This window comes from Solea senegalensis, unplaced genomic scaffold (genome assembly GCF_019176455.1).
Source record: "Solea senegalensis isolate Sse05_10M unplaced genomic scaffold, IFAPA_SoseM_1 scf7180000014891, whole genome shotgun sequence".
In the NCBI taxonomy this organism is placed as follows: domain Eukaryota; kingdom Metazoa; phylum Chordata; class Actinopteri; order Pleuronectiformes; family Soleidae; genus Solea; species Solea senegalensis.
The window spans coordinates 1,740-18,364 of record NW_025321163.1 but is presented as its reverse complement, the minus strand read 5'-3'; the positions used below and the strand labels follow the sequence as shown (position 1 = coordinate 18,364).

Below are 16,625 nucleotides of genomic sequence, written 5' to 3'. Positions count from 1 at the left end.
CTTATGACGTCAGCATGCGCATTTCACCGCGAATGTTACCGCCCCACCAGTACGTTTACTTCGCAAGCTCCACCTTAGCTCCACCTTGTCCCTGCGAGAGTGCAGGCGAGGGAGGAAGAGCGGTATTATGTCAACGCGGCGGGACAAGTGTGCTGTTGGTGGCTGCACAGTGTTTTACAGAGGATTTTATATATGAAGCTAATGTGCCGGATAAAGTCAGCAAACATGTGTTCGTGTGTTCGCACCACTTCACATCAGACTGCGACCAGCGGTCGCCGTATTTAGTCAGGGGACGTATTTCACCGACGTACAAACACACAAATTGTTAAGAAAAGATCACATAGAGCTCATAACTGACCATTCTGACACGTCCTAATTAAACATATTTGTTCAGTACGTCCTCCATGACCGGAGCACAGACTCAGTCTGATACAATCACATAAAGCAGCTGTTTATGCAGCTCGCCGCTGACGATCAGCAGTGCTGCACTCTCTGTGCAGCGGTGCTACACTCTCTGTGTCACCGATAGCCTAAACAGCCTAAACCGCTGAATAAACTGTATGTTGCTGTATCAGATCGGAGACTGTGCTCCGGAGACCTCACCACCGCACCACCTCCGGTGCTCCGGCGAGCTGGCGATCAGCGGTGCTGCACTCTCTGTGTCACCGCTGATCGCCAGCTCGCCGGAGCACCGGAGCTGGTCAGTGGTGGTGAGGTCTCCGGAGCACAGTCTCCGGTCTGATACAGCAACATACAGTTTATTCAGCGCGCCGCTGGCGATCAGCGGTGGCGATCAGCTGATCGCCAGCGGCAGTTTAGACTATCGGTGACACAGAGAGTGTAGCACCGCTGCACAGAGAGTGCAGCACCGCTGATCGGTCAGTTATGAGCTCTATGTGATCTTTTCTTAACAATTTGTGTGTTTGTACGTCGGTGAAATACGTCCCCTGACTAAGTACGGCAACCACTGGTCGCAGTCTGATGTGAAGTGGTGCGAACACACGAACACACGAACACACGATCTGATACAGCAACATACAGTTTATTCAGCTTACACGGTGATCGCCACCGCTGATCGCCAGCTCGCCGGAGCACCGGAGCTAGTCAGCGGTGGTGAGGTCTCCGGAACACAGTCTCCGGTCTGATACAGCAACATACAGTTTATTCAGCGCGCCGCTGGCGATCCGTGGTGGCGATCAGCGGTGCTGCACTCTCTGTGTCACCGCTGATCTTCTGTTCCTAAGTGTTTTTAACTGATTTACAGTTGGACAGTGTTCGGCTCGATCCTTATGTAGGACGTCTCTTCCTGTGACGGCACTCTCGCTGACATGTTGATATTGTCAGAGAGCTAGTGGAGGGAGGGGGAGACGAAAAGAGCTGTAAAGCGCTGCAAAGAGGACAAATCAGAAACCCCCTGGAAGAAGTGGGTGTGTGTTTGCCTGTGTCTCATTTGCATATAAAGGGACCATGCACGAAAACCGAGCGTTCTGAAAGGGGCGGGTTTAGCAGGGTTATTGAACTACTATGATTCTTCATCCTTATGGTATTTTGACCAAAGCATGTCACTGACATGTTCATTAGGACACCAAGGAACTATTTCAATGGGGGAAATAGGGTATAATATGTCCACTTTAAAGCTGGTTCAGGGAAACCTGGGCCATCTCTTAGTTATGCTGCTATAGAACTAGACTGCTGGGGGATTTTCCTGTGGTACACGCACATTCACTCTCTCACACTCAGCATTTGATTATGACTTTTTATATGTCATTAACCTTGTCTCTTTCTCTCCCTAGTTTGTGTCTTTCCTTCCTTCCCTCTCTCTCTCTCTGTATTCTCATCATGCAGGTTGCAGGATCAAGATCCAGTTTTCGAGGCTACGGTCATCGTCACCATTATTATTATTTTGTAATTAAAAAGTCGATATCAGTAACTGTATAAACTTGTAACCTGATACAGTTGTTGTGTATCTGCTGCTGGTCTCCCTCTCTCTCTTCTGTCTCTCCCTCATCTCCCTCTTGTCCTTTCTCTCCCACCTTTCTGTCCCCCACCTCTCCGCTGTCGTCCCCCATTTTCCTTTCACCCCAACCGGTCGAGGCAGATGACCGCACACCTCTGAGCCTGGTTCTGTCAGAGTTTTTTCTCTCCACTGATGCCTAGTGTTTGCTCAGTGTGTGAAGTGTTGGGGTTCTCTGCTCTCCTTGCTGTTGTCTATGTACAGTGCCTTGAGATCATATATGTTATGATTTGGTGCTATACAAATAAAATTGAATTGAATTGAAATTCTGTGACTCTGCTAATCTGTTACCTATACCTGTACCTGTACCTGTTCCAGTCAGTGTCCTGTTCCACGATGATCTGTTATGTAATCCTGTTAACCCTAAATGTTGAACGTAGCTCATATTAGGTTCCTCTGGGATGGGATTTTGGAGACAACAGTGTTTTACAGAGCTCTGGAGGTTGACTGGAAACTGCAGTTCAGCGCTTTCATCAAAGTTCATATTTTCATTGTGTCGTTTTTACTTTTGTGCTTTTGTAACATTGCACACTAGACAAGATCAAATGGATTTGCACGTGATTACACTTGGCCACATAGCTGCACATTCTTCAATAAAAGTTTGAAATGAAAATGTTTGTATTGACTGAAACCTTAATTTTAACAAAATTGAGTGTTGTGGCTGGTGATGTGGTGGAAACAACAATGTGTGTGCAGATTTGTTATTCAAACAATGATGAAAATCATTAGCTTCTGTGACCAGTTAAAAAGAATATTATATTATATTATATATTGTGCAAATGTGTGTTACAGTGCTGCAGTTAGCAAATGTTAAAGTTTTGCAATACTTAATATAATGTAATGTCCTCTGAAGTCATGGAAAGCAGACTGTATGTGTGTGTGTGTGTGTGTGCTTACCATCATGTCAGAGGAATTCCTCAGGATTCACACAGTCATAGCTCCACTATGTGTTTGTCATATTTCACCCTGAACTGCAGATGGAAGTGGGAAAAAGTTTGATCTCTGTGGATTTAATGTGCACAGTAAACTCTACGGGTTGAATCCAGCTCCTGCCAACATGGCGCTTCACAGAAAGAGAGTCAGAGCTCTATTGTAGTGAGATATTTTGTGTTTGTGAATATGAATATGACTGGTACATGGTCTGTGTTTGTATAGCACATCTCTTAAAGACCACTTGGAGCTGCTTTACACCCTAACCCTAACCCACACATTCTGCAGCATACCCATTCACGGACTAGGTGTCTTGCCCAAGGACTGACCGGCTAGCGGAGCCAGGAATCAAACTCACAATCTCACAGTTGAAAGGTAACTCACTCTTCCACTGATAGTGGATCATGTAGTTTATTGTGGGTAAAGTTAACATAATCGAAAATAATAATTTGGGAAACTTTTCAATTCATACACAAGAATGTACAGTGAAAATGTCACAACCCATAATCTCTGCGCTTTTTAGAAACTTTCCACATGATGTCATCATCTCACAAGAACAGTATGCACAGTGATATGCAGTGTTTCTAAACTTTTTATATTTATAAATGTATACATATTTATTTTATTTATCGTGCACTTTACATTTTCAGATTCTTAAAGTGCTTAGTATATGAAATTGAAGTAGAAATAAAAAAATAAAAAATTCCACCAGAGAATTGAAACCGATTCAGTTAAAGTGTTGCAAGAAAGCAGGACAGAGATGACGTCAGATAAGAATGAGTTTTCTGATAAAAGCACGTTTTTAAGTGACACTGACTAATTTTTCCTCTTATTTCCTTGGAGAGGTTGTTCCAGATGGAAGACTCTGTTTCCTTTAGTTTTCAACCTGGACTCTGGAACAGAGAGAAGGGCAGTGTCTGAGGATATCAAGATACACGACAGTGTGAAAGACATTTCAAATATAATATAATATATAATAACCCTTCACACACTGGACCCTTCTGTGATCCTAACTTTTTTGGATACTTGTTCAAATGACAATGTGATGCCTGAAAAACCTCAAATACTCTCCAAAGATCACAAAGACCTGTCCAAACAGTAGAAACAGTTTGCAGTGCTTTCTGGGCATTCACTTCACAATCGTTCTGCATCAGCCTTTTTCTTGGCAGTCGCTTTCTCAAAAACTTCCTTAATTGGTTACAATCGGGTTGTGAAGAGGATTTTAAGTAATACAGGAAAAAATGATCTCCCACCCTCCCTTTAAGTTTGGCCTCCAGATAACGAACACATTTCATACTATGACAGACACCCTGCACTGTGGGACTGTTGTCAAATCTGTGGTGTTTGTTTTTGTCACTGGTGAGAGATAGTGTGTGTGTGTGTGGGCAGCAGACAGCTGATGTGGCAGACGGCTCTATATCTCTTTATGAAGGTCAGAGCATGTTACACACCGAGATGCTGTTGTTGTGGCACAGTGTCAGAAGCCTGTGAGACGATCGTGCCATGACCTCACCACTGTTTCTGTGCGCGCGCGAGTGTTTAGGGAGGAGGTGGTGGTGGTGGTGGTGGTTGCTGACAGCTCTCCTTGACTTCATCTTCCTCATATCATCATGTGGTCTCTTCATCTGCCGCCTCCAGTCTCTTCCGCATGCTCAACGCCTCTGGAAAAAAGACGGAAAGGAAAAGAAAACACAAAGCATGACATGGCCTGACGTCACTTTTAAAGTCCTCTGCTGTTTTAAGTCATTTTGAGATTCAAAGCAATATTATATTCAAGCTAAGATACTGAGTTAACAATTAAATAGTTCAGGTTTTGCAGTTGTGCAGTTGTATGAGCCATGGACACTCCAATGCAACCATCCCTTTCAAAACCTGACCTATCACTTGAAGTCATTTTTGCACTGATCAGGAGTGTATGCATGATGACCTCTTGTAAATACAACTGTGGATACTTTTCAGGAGAGGATTTTAATGAGTGTTTTAGTCGAACAATTGGAGTGAGTCAGTACCAGGACACTGGATCGTGGTCACCTGACTGGAATGCCGTTGTTTGCTTGCTGGTGAGGGTTACACAAGGATATGAACAGGTAAATAATGCTTTTTTTATACATACATATATACATGTAGTGTGTCTTTCTCTTCGTATGACCTCTTTATTTATAATCACCTTCACCTCACCTTCTTCTACTTGTGTCATTTCACCCTCTGATTTACAGGCGGAGAACAAACCCACACCCACAGTGATACTGCAACATGTTTTTCTTTTCTTTTTTTATAACCTCATAAAGCTCCTTACATAACCACCGCTGTCAACAATGGCAAGTGGTTTGGATTATAATTTATAAAAGTTTAGCATTCACCCTGTCACACTCCATCACACCCAATCACAACTGACAGCTGTCATGTGACTGTTCAGTAAACACACACACTATTACTGATACAAATGTAACACAATAAATTGCATTAGTTACAGTTGTGTTATTTACACCAAACCAGTGTCACTCTTGTATTTTTAGAGGTTAGTAAAGAAACATACTGAACTCACATTAAAATAAATAAAAAAAACTTTGAATAGATGTGCAATAAATAAGCAAGCTTCGTAACTTAAGCACGTTTTAGATATCTAAATATATCGAAAGAAATCTTGATTTCTTCAATATGATATAAAAAAAAAAACACTATTGGGGGCCCTTGGTGATCAGGTGGCAGCCACTTAATTCACTTATGCCTCTGGTTGTGTTTGTATTCTGTGAAGAAAATACTGTGCAAACCCTCCATTCTCGTCACGGATCGGTTTAAAAAATAACCTTTGAAGAATGCTGGAAACCAGCAGAGCGCACAACACTCACTGGTTCCTGTGACTCACGCTTGGAACTCTTGAGAAGCCACTTCCCTCCACGCTGCCTCTGCCCTTCTTGGCCAGTTGGAGGCGCTGTTAAGTTGAGGTCAGTGCTTGAATGTGATGAGGGCAGGTGAAGAGTGTGTGTTGTGACAGATGAGGACGTGGGGGGGCCGGGGGGAGGGCTGGGGGGTGGGGCCATTGTGATATTAGTCAGGAGGGAGGTATAAATAGACGAGCAGTATGGACACATGAACACAAGGCACCTGTTTGCTGCTCTCCAGCTGTTGCACACCACAATCACCTGTGAAGTGTGACGTGTCTGCTGCTGTTTCAACATCTGACAGTGAGGAGGACGATGATGATGATGAGGATGATGACGATGGTGGTGGATTCCTTCATGTGCAAGACTCTGACTTTAATCCTCATCTGCACGGCTCTGCAACATGGTGAGAAACTTTTCTCATATTTTCTTGGGGAGATTTCTGTGAGTAAATTCCAACTGAATCAGAATATTTGACTTATTACTCATAATAATACTCAAAATATTACTCACAATACATGTATTCCCTTTGGCTTTTCATGCAATAACTCACCAGCTATATATAGATTTTTTAATTAAATGTTTTGGGCTGTGTTTCTTACCTTAAAATGCTCTTGCACACACACATTAAAGAGGCAATAGAGAACCATCACATTTCCCACTTATTAAATAATGTATAAAGTGCCAATTTGTTTAGGGTATCTTTGCTGCATTTTTCTTTTTTTGGTTGCAAACACACACACACAGTGATCATCCTTCAGTGATCATCCAACAGTGCTGTTGTAACGCAAAGTCATACGAGATTACACAAGATTAGTTGGCGCTTTTTAATCTCGGGTTCCTCTGTGTTTCTCTAGCTTGTGGACTCCCGTTATCAGAGCCAGCGGAACCACCAGCTCATACTCCTGCACATTCACAACATGTCAGGACCAAACGCTGCTCCTGTAACAGCTGGGATGATAAAGAATGCATCTACTTCTGCCACCTGGATATTATCTGGGTCAACACGCCAAGGTGAAGCTCCTTACCCTCCTTATCTTGACCACACCAACACCCAATAACCTTCAGGGATGATTTCTCTGATTTCTACATCACTCACCAGTGTTGTTTTGCTTTAAAGTAAGCTCCTTCCGTATGGTCTTGGGAGCCCCTCATCTCGTCGCCGCCGCTCCGCCGGCCGATGCAAATGCCTGACACCAGCTGATAAAACCTGCTCTAGCTTCTGTCAAAACAGGTGAGTGCTCGTTTCTTAGATTGTATCAAAGTTGTTCTTTTGTGTCCCCACAGTGTCAGTCAGGTGCGACAAGCCTGAACACAATATGTTGATATAGAGTATGACTCAGTGAGGAGGAAGAATGATAATGGTCGAACAGTATGAGGTTAGCACTCACCACATTGTCTCTGAGAAATCACAGAAGCTTACTAGCAGTTGTGCTATTTTTGGAAGGTTTAGAATTCTTTGAAACTGCCAGAATGGATTAGTCACCATCTTTAGATCTTATCCCAGGATGTGTTTTGTAAGGTACATCCTGTATCTCTGGCTGTTTCTGGCATTTGGAATTCCAAACAAATTGTTTGGAAACAAAACTAATTTTGTTTCAAGTTATGCAATAATGCAAGTCATTATTGTGAGTTTGCAGAGGTTTATGAGGGTGTTTTAACTTTGTTTCTGTCCACAGTGCTCACAACCCAAGGACTGATGTTGTGGGCTCATCGAGGAAAAACTGAAAACATAGATGGCAACAAATTACTTGCATCTTTCAGGTAAATGAAGAAGAATTTAGAGATCAACCTTTAAACTGAAGTGAATTAAAGTGTGTTTGACAAATCCGTCTTTTTTTCATGAAGATCTGTGGTTAAGTCCAACATTGGCATTCTGTCATCAAAGAAGAACAAAGCTTCAGTCAAAAGGCTCAAGAGGAGAACAAGAAGATAGAAGAGTGAAAGAAAAACCAGCGGAGATTAAAAGTCATGGAGAGGAGACGTCTTCAGTGTTAGCTCCAGGTGTTTGAAACAGGTCAAGAGAGAGAAGGGTGGAGAAGACTCAACCAGAGAAATGCTCCAGGACAGGAGTCTGAGGCGTGAACCTGGACTTAATGTCTGTCTAACGTGATGAGGAAGGATCTTCTAAAGCCAAATATAAAGGGACTCACTTTGAGATTAGTGGGCAACCACATCATAGAAATATCACACTGACCAATTATTGAGCAAACCATTGCTTTTACTCATCTTTAAGGATTTCCCTAACTATGAAGACTCTATGATCTCCATTATTCCAGAGCCATATAGACTCTATATTTTCTTTTTGAAATATGTGGGGATGTAACGGCTGATTTTCAGTTTGTGTTCCATTTGTAGTCAGAACTTGGATTTCCAACCTCACCAACCCCGACATGGGGTTACTGTTAATAACACTTCAGTCGTACACATAGTACTCGTTCATTTTTATTAACATACAGTACATGCTGTTGTTGAACTCCAGTTCTGACTTCTAAATTCTGATGTAAATGGAACGTAGAATAATATCCTCTGTATCAGAGCTGAGATATTTTCTGCCGAATGTTTATGGCAAATCAGCAAAATAGTTTTTTTTAATGATGTTGCTTACTTGAAAACACCATCGTGACACACTGCCACACTTAAATGAAGACCAACTCTCTGTATTGACGAATCCGGTGAGCCGTTTGTGTGTTTCACCATCTAGCGTCGCCGCCATTACTGCGGTGGCACGTCGTCTGTCACTCTCTGCTGTCCTGCTCTGTTCTGCACAGTGGTCACAGTCACTTCTCCAAACCTGTGCCTGCTGCAGCGTTTTGCAGCTCAGAGTCTGGATATTTATTTAAAATGTAAAATGTAAAATGACAGACTTAAGAAAAAAGTATTTCACAATAACACCACATTGAGTTCATTTACTCTGTGCGACCACGGCAGCCTTGATAGAGCTAGCTAAGTGAAGTTAGCTTAGCTGACATTACCTTTTCACTGTGCAGCTGCATGCTATTCATTGTGAGATTGATGAGTGTTGATCCAAAGTTACTTCCGGTACTTTGCCGGATTCGTTTATCGAGGCCACACACACACACACACACACACACACACACCCTGACAATGAACATGGTGTATACAAGCATGGAGGCCACAGTTGGTCCAGTGCGTTGGCTCAGGTTACATAGCTCCTCTTGAATGTTTTGACTGAAGAAAGGCTGGAGGTGTTCAGTAATGTGGGTCTTGCCAAAAAAGTAGCAAATGTTTTTCTTCTTCACTTAACTTATGTCTATTAGCTCTGTATCAAGAGCAAGAGAACATTCCTCCTCAGTGCTAATTGTTTACTAGCGTTTGCTGTTAAATGCTAAATAGCTTATTTATACCCTAACTTATTGACAGATGTATTTATATTTGTATTTGTCACAATGTTTTTCAGGAATGTGGAAAATAAACGTGTTCTTATAAGAGTCATTTCAGTTATTTCTTTCTCAGCAGACACTCAACATTTACTGTTATCATCTGGTTTTGAATCCAAATTCTGTTGATTTACAGTATATTCTGTATTTTAACTCTTTTACATTACATTACATGTCAATTAGCAGACGCTTTTATCCAAAGCGACTTACAATAAGTGCATTTAAACATTTGGGTATAAATAAGAGCTAGCTTTCCGCTGTCCGGATGTCGATGGGGAGTTCGTTCCACCATTTGGGCGCGAGGACAGTGAACAGTCTCGAGGTCTGCAGGTGTCACACCCAGGTTCCTTACAGTATGAGAAGGAGCTACCACAGAGTTGTGGAGGGTGATGGTCAGATCTGTGGTGGGAGAGCCCTTTCCTGGGAGAAAAAGAAACTTGGTCTTGTTGAGATTGAGTTTCAGGTTATGGTCAGACATCCACTGAGAGATGTGGGTCAGACAAGCGGAGATCCGTTCTGCTGTGTGTCGGAGCTGGGAAAAGAGAGAATGAGATGGGTGTCATAGGTGATAGGTGAGCTGTGATAGGAAAAACCATGAGAGAGAATAACAGAACCAAGAGAGTTGGTGTAGAGGAGAGGGCCCAAGACAGAACCCTGAAGGACCCCAGCAGCTAGAGGACAGGGTTCCAACACAGATCCTCTCCAGGTTACTCTGTATGTTTGGTTTTGAAGATAGGACGAGAGTAGGGTAAGTGCAGAGCCTGAGACACCTAGTTCTTGAAGGAAGGAAGTAAGGATCTGGTGGTTAACTGTGTCAAACGCTGCAGAAAGGTCCAAGAGGATGAGCACAGAGGAGAGAGAGGGGCAGTCCTGGCTCTCTTCAGTATTTTCATAATTTATTTTGTCTCAATTTCTATTTGATTTATTTTTATAGTCATCTCATTTTTATTCTGCCTTTGGTGCTTTACTCTACAGTTAAGCCATTGACATATTCACACACATTAATCCAGCACTCATCATCATTCACGCATCAGCATGTTTTGAAAGAGCAGCTGAGGATTGAACACCCAACCTACCTGTTGAGTCACCACCATTTGATCTCCTGGACAGTTTTATTTTCTTTTTCTTGTATTATTTTATTGCCTTTTCTTTATTTTTATGTCCATATTGCATATTCAGCAGGGTTGCAGCATGTGAATGTCAATTGAAGAACTACAGCTTTGGCAATATGTTAGTGTGACTGACTTACTTTATAGAAAACAGTGTTTTTTGAATGAAAGTCAACAAACACTGTAAAACTGCTCATTGACCAATTTACCACCAATACCTTATGGTGGGTTCCATTTGTACTCAAAACTTGGAATTTTCAAGTTCATGAAGCTTGAAGCTTTCTCTCCACAGGAACAAGCCCTGAAGGGTTCTACTCCTTCAGGGCTGCCAACTCTCACGCAATCAGTTTGAGAGTTGGCAATTTCCAAAAATGCGGGAAAGGTTGTCGTGTCAGATCCGCACCTGGAACATGATTGGATATTTACGACAGTGTCGACGCTTTCTGCACATGCGCAGAACGGATTGAGTTTCTGGTACAGGTCGGGTAGTGACACGCACCACTTAGCATAGCATACTTCTTCTTTTGCGTCTTTCATTCTCTTTCTAATCTGCGCGCAAAAACACTTCATCAATGGAAAATCGTCCTACGATTGAATCCACCAGAATGACATGTTCATTAATTGCAGTATTATTATTTTATTATTGTATAAAGCATTACTTGTATTAACCATTAATAATACATAAAGAATTAATGAGTAAAATAAAACATTACTATAAATAAATATGTTGGGTGTGTGGTGATAACAGACATGTACAGACATACACGTAGACGGATTGACTGTCTAGAGCTAGACTGCATCTCTGAGTGCTACCTGCTGCTGAAACATGTTTTATCAAACTGTCATAAGAAAAAAAAAAAAAAAAGAGTATGATGAAATTATGTATTGTACAATGAAAATATGTATTCTGTGGGTAACAGGGGCAGGACTAGAAAAGCTTTTGCTTCGCCCGCTTTCCCTTTCGGTTATGTGTATTGTGTAAACTACACTAAGATGATGTGTGATGATGATTGATCTAACTGACATGACCGAAATAAACATATAAATAAATAAATAAATAAATAACCTTGACTGGGCCCCGCACACCACCAAGTCTCACTCCAAGGTTTTCTCACAAGTTGGCAGCCCTGCTCTTTAACTATGACCTGGCATTGTTAACAGAGGCTAACAGTGGCTAGCAATGGCTAGCCTGAGAAACATTTGCATTTCTTGAAAGCAGTCAACTCCGAGTTCCAATGTAAATGGAACACAACATAAGCATGCTGTGTCTGCAGTCTTTTTGCGTCTGTCGGCACTTTGAATATCAAACAATCATGAAAATGAGTCATGTGCCAATACAAGTGGTGCAAGTAGCAAATGATAGACTAGGTTAGTAAAATCCATTTGCTCAGCCCAGTGTGACAAACATTCAACATTTATTTTCAAATCACATTTTGATTACGTTTCAGAAACAGCAGCAGTAATGATGAACATTTCAAACCACATTTTCAGAAAAAGTGGGACACGATGTGAACCTTTATCAAACAGACAAAGAAATATTCTCCTCAATAACAACACTGTGAGTAACACAGGTTCAGGTTGCAGTTCTTGATGCAATGATTTTACAAAGTACTCCAGAGCTCATGTTGAGTACCTTAATCACAATTAGATCACAATCGCAGAGTTAGTGTTAAAAAGAACATCCTGGTGTGCTTTCATTGAAAGGATGTTCCAACGCTATGAGGAAGAGAACATTATCTTTTCCTCATCTTAACCAGGTGCTTTTTGTTCTTAAATCTAACCACAATCATTATTAGGAAATAGCCAAAACACCACAGTAGTGAAGACTCTATCACACTGATACGGAAGTGTATTCCTGCTGTGGCAGAAACATGAAAATGAATGCTACAATGTCATATTATTATAACAACAACAACAACAACAACAACAATAATAATAATAACAATAATTATAATAATATTAAACTTTTCATAATGAATGTGACTTCCTCTTTTGCCAGTGCTAAATCCATACTATGGGTGTCAAAAATACTCTCTAATTTAAAATAATAACAATAATAATATTACTAATAATAAATATATGCATATACTTGCCCTCCAAAGTTTATATGTATGATCTACAATCTTTATTCACATAATACCAAGCTGCAAATCTAGATATAAGACAATATTTATAAAAATGTTGCAGATTAAAAGGCACTGCATGAATGCCACTGTCCATCAAACCCTGATCAGCCTGTGTCAGCCTGAGTGTGCACAAACAAAAAGGGGGCGTGTGTTTCTGGTTTGAAGCTGCACTTCATATTTGACCAAGTGAACACAGACTTCCAGAGAATGAAAAGTGTGTTTACTACACATGTACTCTTCCTTTGTCTGCAGGGTAAGGTGAACGTGTGCTGCTTATCTCCTCATGGCGGCTCGTCTGTCCTCACGTCGCTCCATAAGCTGATGTTTACTTTAGATATAGGCTCAGAAAATGTTTATGGGACAGGATGTTGGAGACTGTTGGCCGTCTAGTATCTGCAGGACGTCCTCAGTCACAGGTCAAACATCGAAGGAATGACAGATGATGACACAGGCCTTAAAACAGTCCAGTGCCAATTGCAGTTGAGGGTAATGTAAGATTGCTTGGATTTGTGTGACATAAATGGAGACGGTGATATGTGTTGGACAAGGTTCGAGGAAATGGATGAACCATAAGACAACATGCACCTGTGTCCTCATTATCTCACATGATGACTTCCTGGTTATTTACCCTGATGTCAGTATGAACTCTCGGACCCCCCGCTGTGCTGAGTAAAGAGTGTGGAATGAAAACAGGATGCTTTCTCTGCGTTCCTGCCAAATTCCTCCAGCGCAGCAGAGGAAAAGAAAGACAGGAAAAACAGCAGCATGTCTGCTGTGATACGGGCTGGATGGAGGATTGAGATAATTGCAGCCTTAATCACACCGTTGTCATAACATTAGATGCATTGTTTCGCTCTGTTTCGGTCGTTTATTCGATGTTGGTGCCCTGACTGTTTTTCTCTCCGAGATACTGGCTGATGGTAAATTATGATAATGTGACTGTAACTTTTTGTGAAAGTCTCATTGTGAGGCTCCAGTGTGTGAAGTGCAACACAACTCAAGTTTTGTGACTTTCTTCAGCGACGCAATAAACTGATTCAGTGACAATGCAGGAAGTGTGTGTGAGGACAAATTTCAAAGGTCTCAAAGTCTGTTGTGGTAATATCATAAACGATTGGCAAAGATACACTAGGTATAAGTAAAAGATTCTTAAATTAATTTAAATGTTCTTTTTTTTAAGAAAAAGAAAAGCATATTTCTTTCATATATATTCATATTCATATTTCTTACATTATTTTAAAAGGACTATGGTTAATGTTACGTGTCTTTTGTGTTGGAAGGTGATGCTGAGTGCAGATATCTGAGGAAATAGCTTGACTTAAATTAGCATATATATCCTTTTCAACATAAACATAAACTGCAGTATAATTCTTATATGTATGTATGTAACACAAATGTATAATGGATATATACGCATGTGATTTTATCTGAATATATTGAAAATGAAATCTCATCTATTGATGGAATCAACGTTGAAAAGGTATCTGAGGATGAAACGTATATATAATATCATATGTTCGAAGAATTGTGTTTAAGTTTATGTTTATTTTGAACAAAGTCAAGTGTGTTTTAGTAATTGTGTTAATGTGTGGGGTAACACATATAAGAAATATAATGCCATTGTTTTTATTGTAGAAAAGAGAAGTTAGAATCATTTACAGCGACTTTGGGTTTCGTGAAAGGCACTCTATAAATCTAAGTTATCTTTATTGTTTATAAAGTTGAATTTAGAGAACATACCAACACGTTATTAAAGTGATTTTATGGTGTTAATTATGGTGATTAAAACCTAAAGACATAATAGAACTGCAGACGTGATTAATGTCCACAGCTTCTCTACATTCATCTTCAGAAGATTTGTACAAATGATCACAAACTTGAATTATAAGATTTGATTTTTACTCCACACTTGTGATTTTAGAAAATTTGTGACATGGTTTGTGTACTTTTAAAAACTCTTGTCACACCCACTGTGTTTTTGTGCTGTTGCAAATGTTTCAGTCCAAAGCGGCTGCGATTACTGTAAGAATCTGTGTCTGGCACATTCCTGTTCTTCCTGGGTTTGTTTGTGGGGAACCAGAGCCGCTCAGGGACAGACTGGCCTATCAGCACCACTGCTCCAAACACGCTGGCTGATACCAAAACATGAAGTCTAGCCATGACCGAGCAGCCAGGACCAGGAAGGAAGCCGACTCAGCCGGGACAGGAGGTGCAGTTGTTTCACTGTAGGTATTTTTCCAGTCCATTATTGCAACTTCAAAGTGAATAAACACTGACATAGATGTTTTGGATAGCAGACATTCCTGGATGCTTCCTCACTGAGTTCGAAAGTGACACTCATTAAACAGCAGCAGCAGCAGCAGCAGCAGCACGTTAATCATTTAAAGGCCAAAATTGTTACACAGTATGGCTACATCATGAATATGTAAGAGTATATGCAGTCCATATTTCCTTGGCCTCAGATGACCAGCCATTCCTCCCCCAGCTGTAAAGACACCACCTCACACTAACATGCCTGCACTGGATGACATTCTTCACATTTTGGTGTAGATGGTCATCGCAGCCGGTGTGTGCAGGCACACGTACACCAGATACAGTGATACCTGCTCACAATGCATCCACGTCCCGCACAGTGACAGTGTAAATAGTCTGTAACACTCTGTAAACGGCTGGTGTCCTCCCTACCATGAGGCAGATTGAGATCTTAATTTGCCATTCATAGACCTGATGATGTCCATCTGCTATCTCAGCTAGTAAAGATGGTGCAGGAGAATACGTGATGAGCCATGGCAGACCAGTGTGAATGAGGGCAAAGGGACAGTGTAATATGCACGTCCTCCAGGACCTGATGGACCTGTGGCTGCAGCATGAACATTCAGTACAGTGTTGGCAGTATGTGCAGTCCCAGTTGTTAGTGCTTTATCCTCCACACAAGGGTCCTGGGAACTGGAGCCAATCCCAGCTGACATAGGGCGAAATGCAGAGTACACCCTGGACAGGTTTCCAGCCCATCACTGAGCAAACACACAGAGACATACAACCATTCACACCTATGGTCCTATCAGAGTGTCCAACGACTCTAACCCCACATGTTCTGCATGGTTTTTGACTGGTTTTTGACCAGTTTCCTTCTTGCTATGGAACAACAGCGCTACCCACTACTCCACCACCGTGTGGCTCTGTCATTGACTGCACAGTATATAAATAATGGCTGAATTCCTAACCAACTAAAAACTGTATGCTCTTGAAAGGTCAACTATGGCACTTCTCGTCTCTACTGGACTCTAATCAGGCACATGGTTTTCCATTACTCCACAGTATTATATGTATATATAAAATTAAAGATATCCACTCCGCTGTTCTGTCCTCATTGACAGGGAGCCTGTGGAGCAAACACTCACTGAACTGTTCTCAACCGATAATATGCTCAGCAGCTCCGACGTCGTTCTTCTTCTGCAGTTCAATGTACGCGACCGGATGTGCCCGGACTAATGCTCGCACCTGGAGGAGCTGCTGTTCAGAGGAGTGGTGACACCTGGTAGCTACGTCACTAACAAACGCTGGTTCTGATCCATTTCGGAGAGATCAGGAAAACTATCAAACCCTGTATTCTCAGCAGTGGCTATGCTGAAACTTTAGGTCTATGTCAGCTTTAAATATTAAACAGTGTCAGTAAAATGCAGGTGAATGCTATTCTCTGCTGTGTTGTGAATATGGAATTACATTGTTGTTTTTGTCAAAACTCAATTACTACATAATTCCCTGTGCCAGTTAAAAAGCAAATAACATGATGGTGTTGTTTTTCCATCATGATGATCAATTAATGCTAAAAGGTTTCTGATTCCAGTTTTAAGTTGAAGTTGCAGGAATTGAACCTTTTTGAGTGTGAAGGTTTATGCCTAATTTCAAGATATTTCTGGTTTATAATCTCCACCTGAATGTTGGTGAAATTTTATCATGTATCATATGAACAGCAATTTTTATAGAAAAATTTAGTTAGTATTCATTTATTAATTAGTATAACCTGGAGATCTCTAGTAATATGCAATAATTGCAGAGGATACCTGTGATGTTAATCCTCCTGGGCAAATTGTCCATGTCCATAATTTGTAAAATAAAAATTGTATTTTTTAATCTTTGTATCCCCATGCTCACATGAAAAC

At 41.2% G+C, this 16,625-nt stretch overlaps 1 protein-coding gene and 1 long non-coding RNA gene across 3 annotated transcripts; one reads left to right on the top strand and one right to left on the bottom strand.

Moving 5' to 3' along the window:
- Positions 1–3,345: 3,345 nt before the first annotated feature.
- On the bottom strand, positions 3,346–6,993 carry LOC122761692. 2 transcript variants are annotated; one of them, XR_006358616.1, is made up of 4 exons: positions 6,926–6,993; positions 6,050–6,222; positions 4,396–4,605; positions 3,346–3,837 (listed from the first exon to the last, which is right to left on the bottom strand). It is a non-coding gene; the product is annotated as an uncharacterized LOC122761692 (long non-coding RNA). The 2 variants fall into 2 exon arrangements; XR_006358615.1 differs by lacking the exon at positions 6,050–6,222.
- LOC122761691 (endothelin-2-like) lies at positions 6,148–9,282 on the top strand. Its single transcript, XM_044016930.1, has 5 exons — positions 6,148–6,232; positions 6,684–6,840; positions 6,947–7,060; positions 7,506–7,590; positions 7,675–9,282. The coding sequence occupies exons 1-4, from the start codon at positions 6,148–6,150 to the stop codon at positions 7,552–7,554; spliced, it is 405 nt and encodes a 134-aa protein (XP_043872865.1). The 3' UTR covers positions 7,555–7,590; positions 7,675–9,282.
- Positions 9,283–16,625: the final 7,343 nt, after the last annotated feature.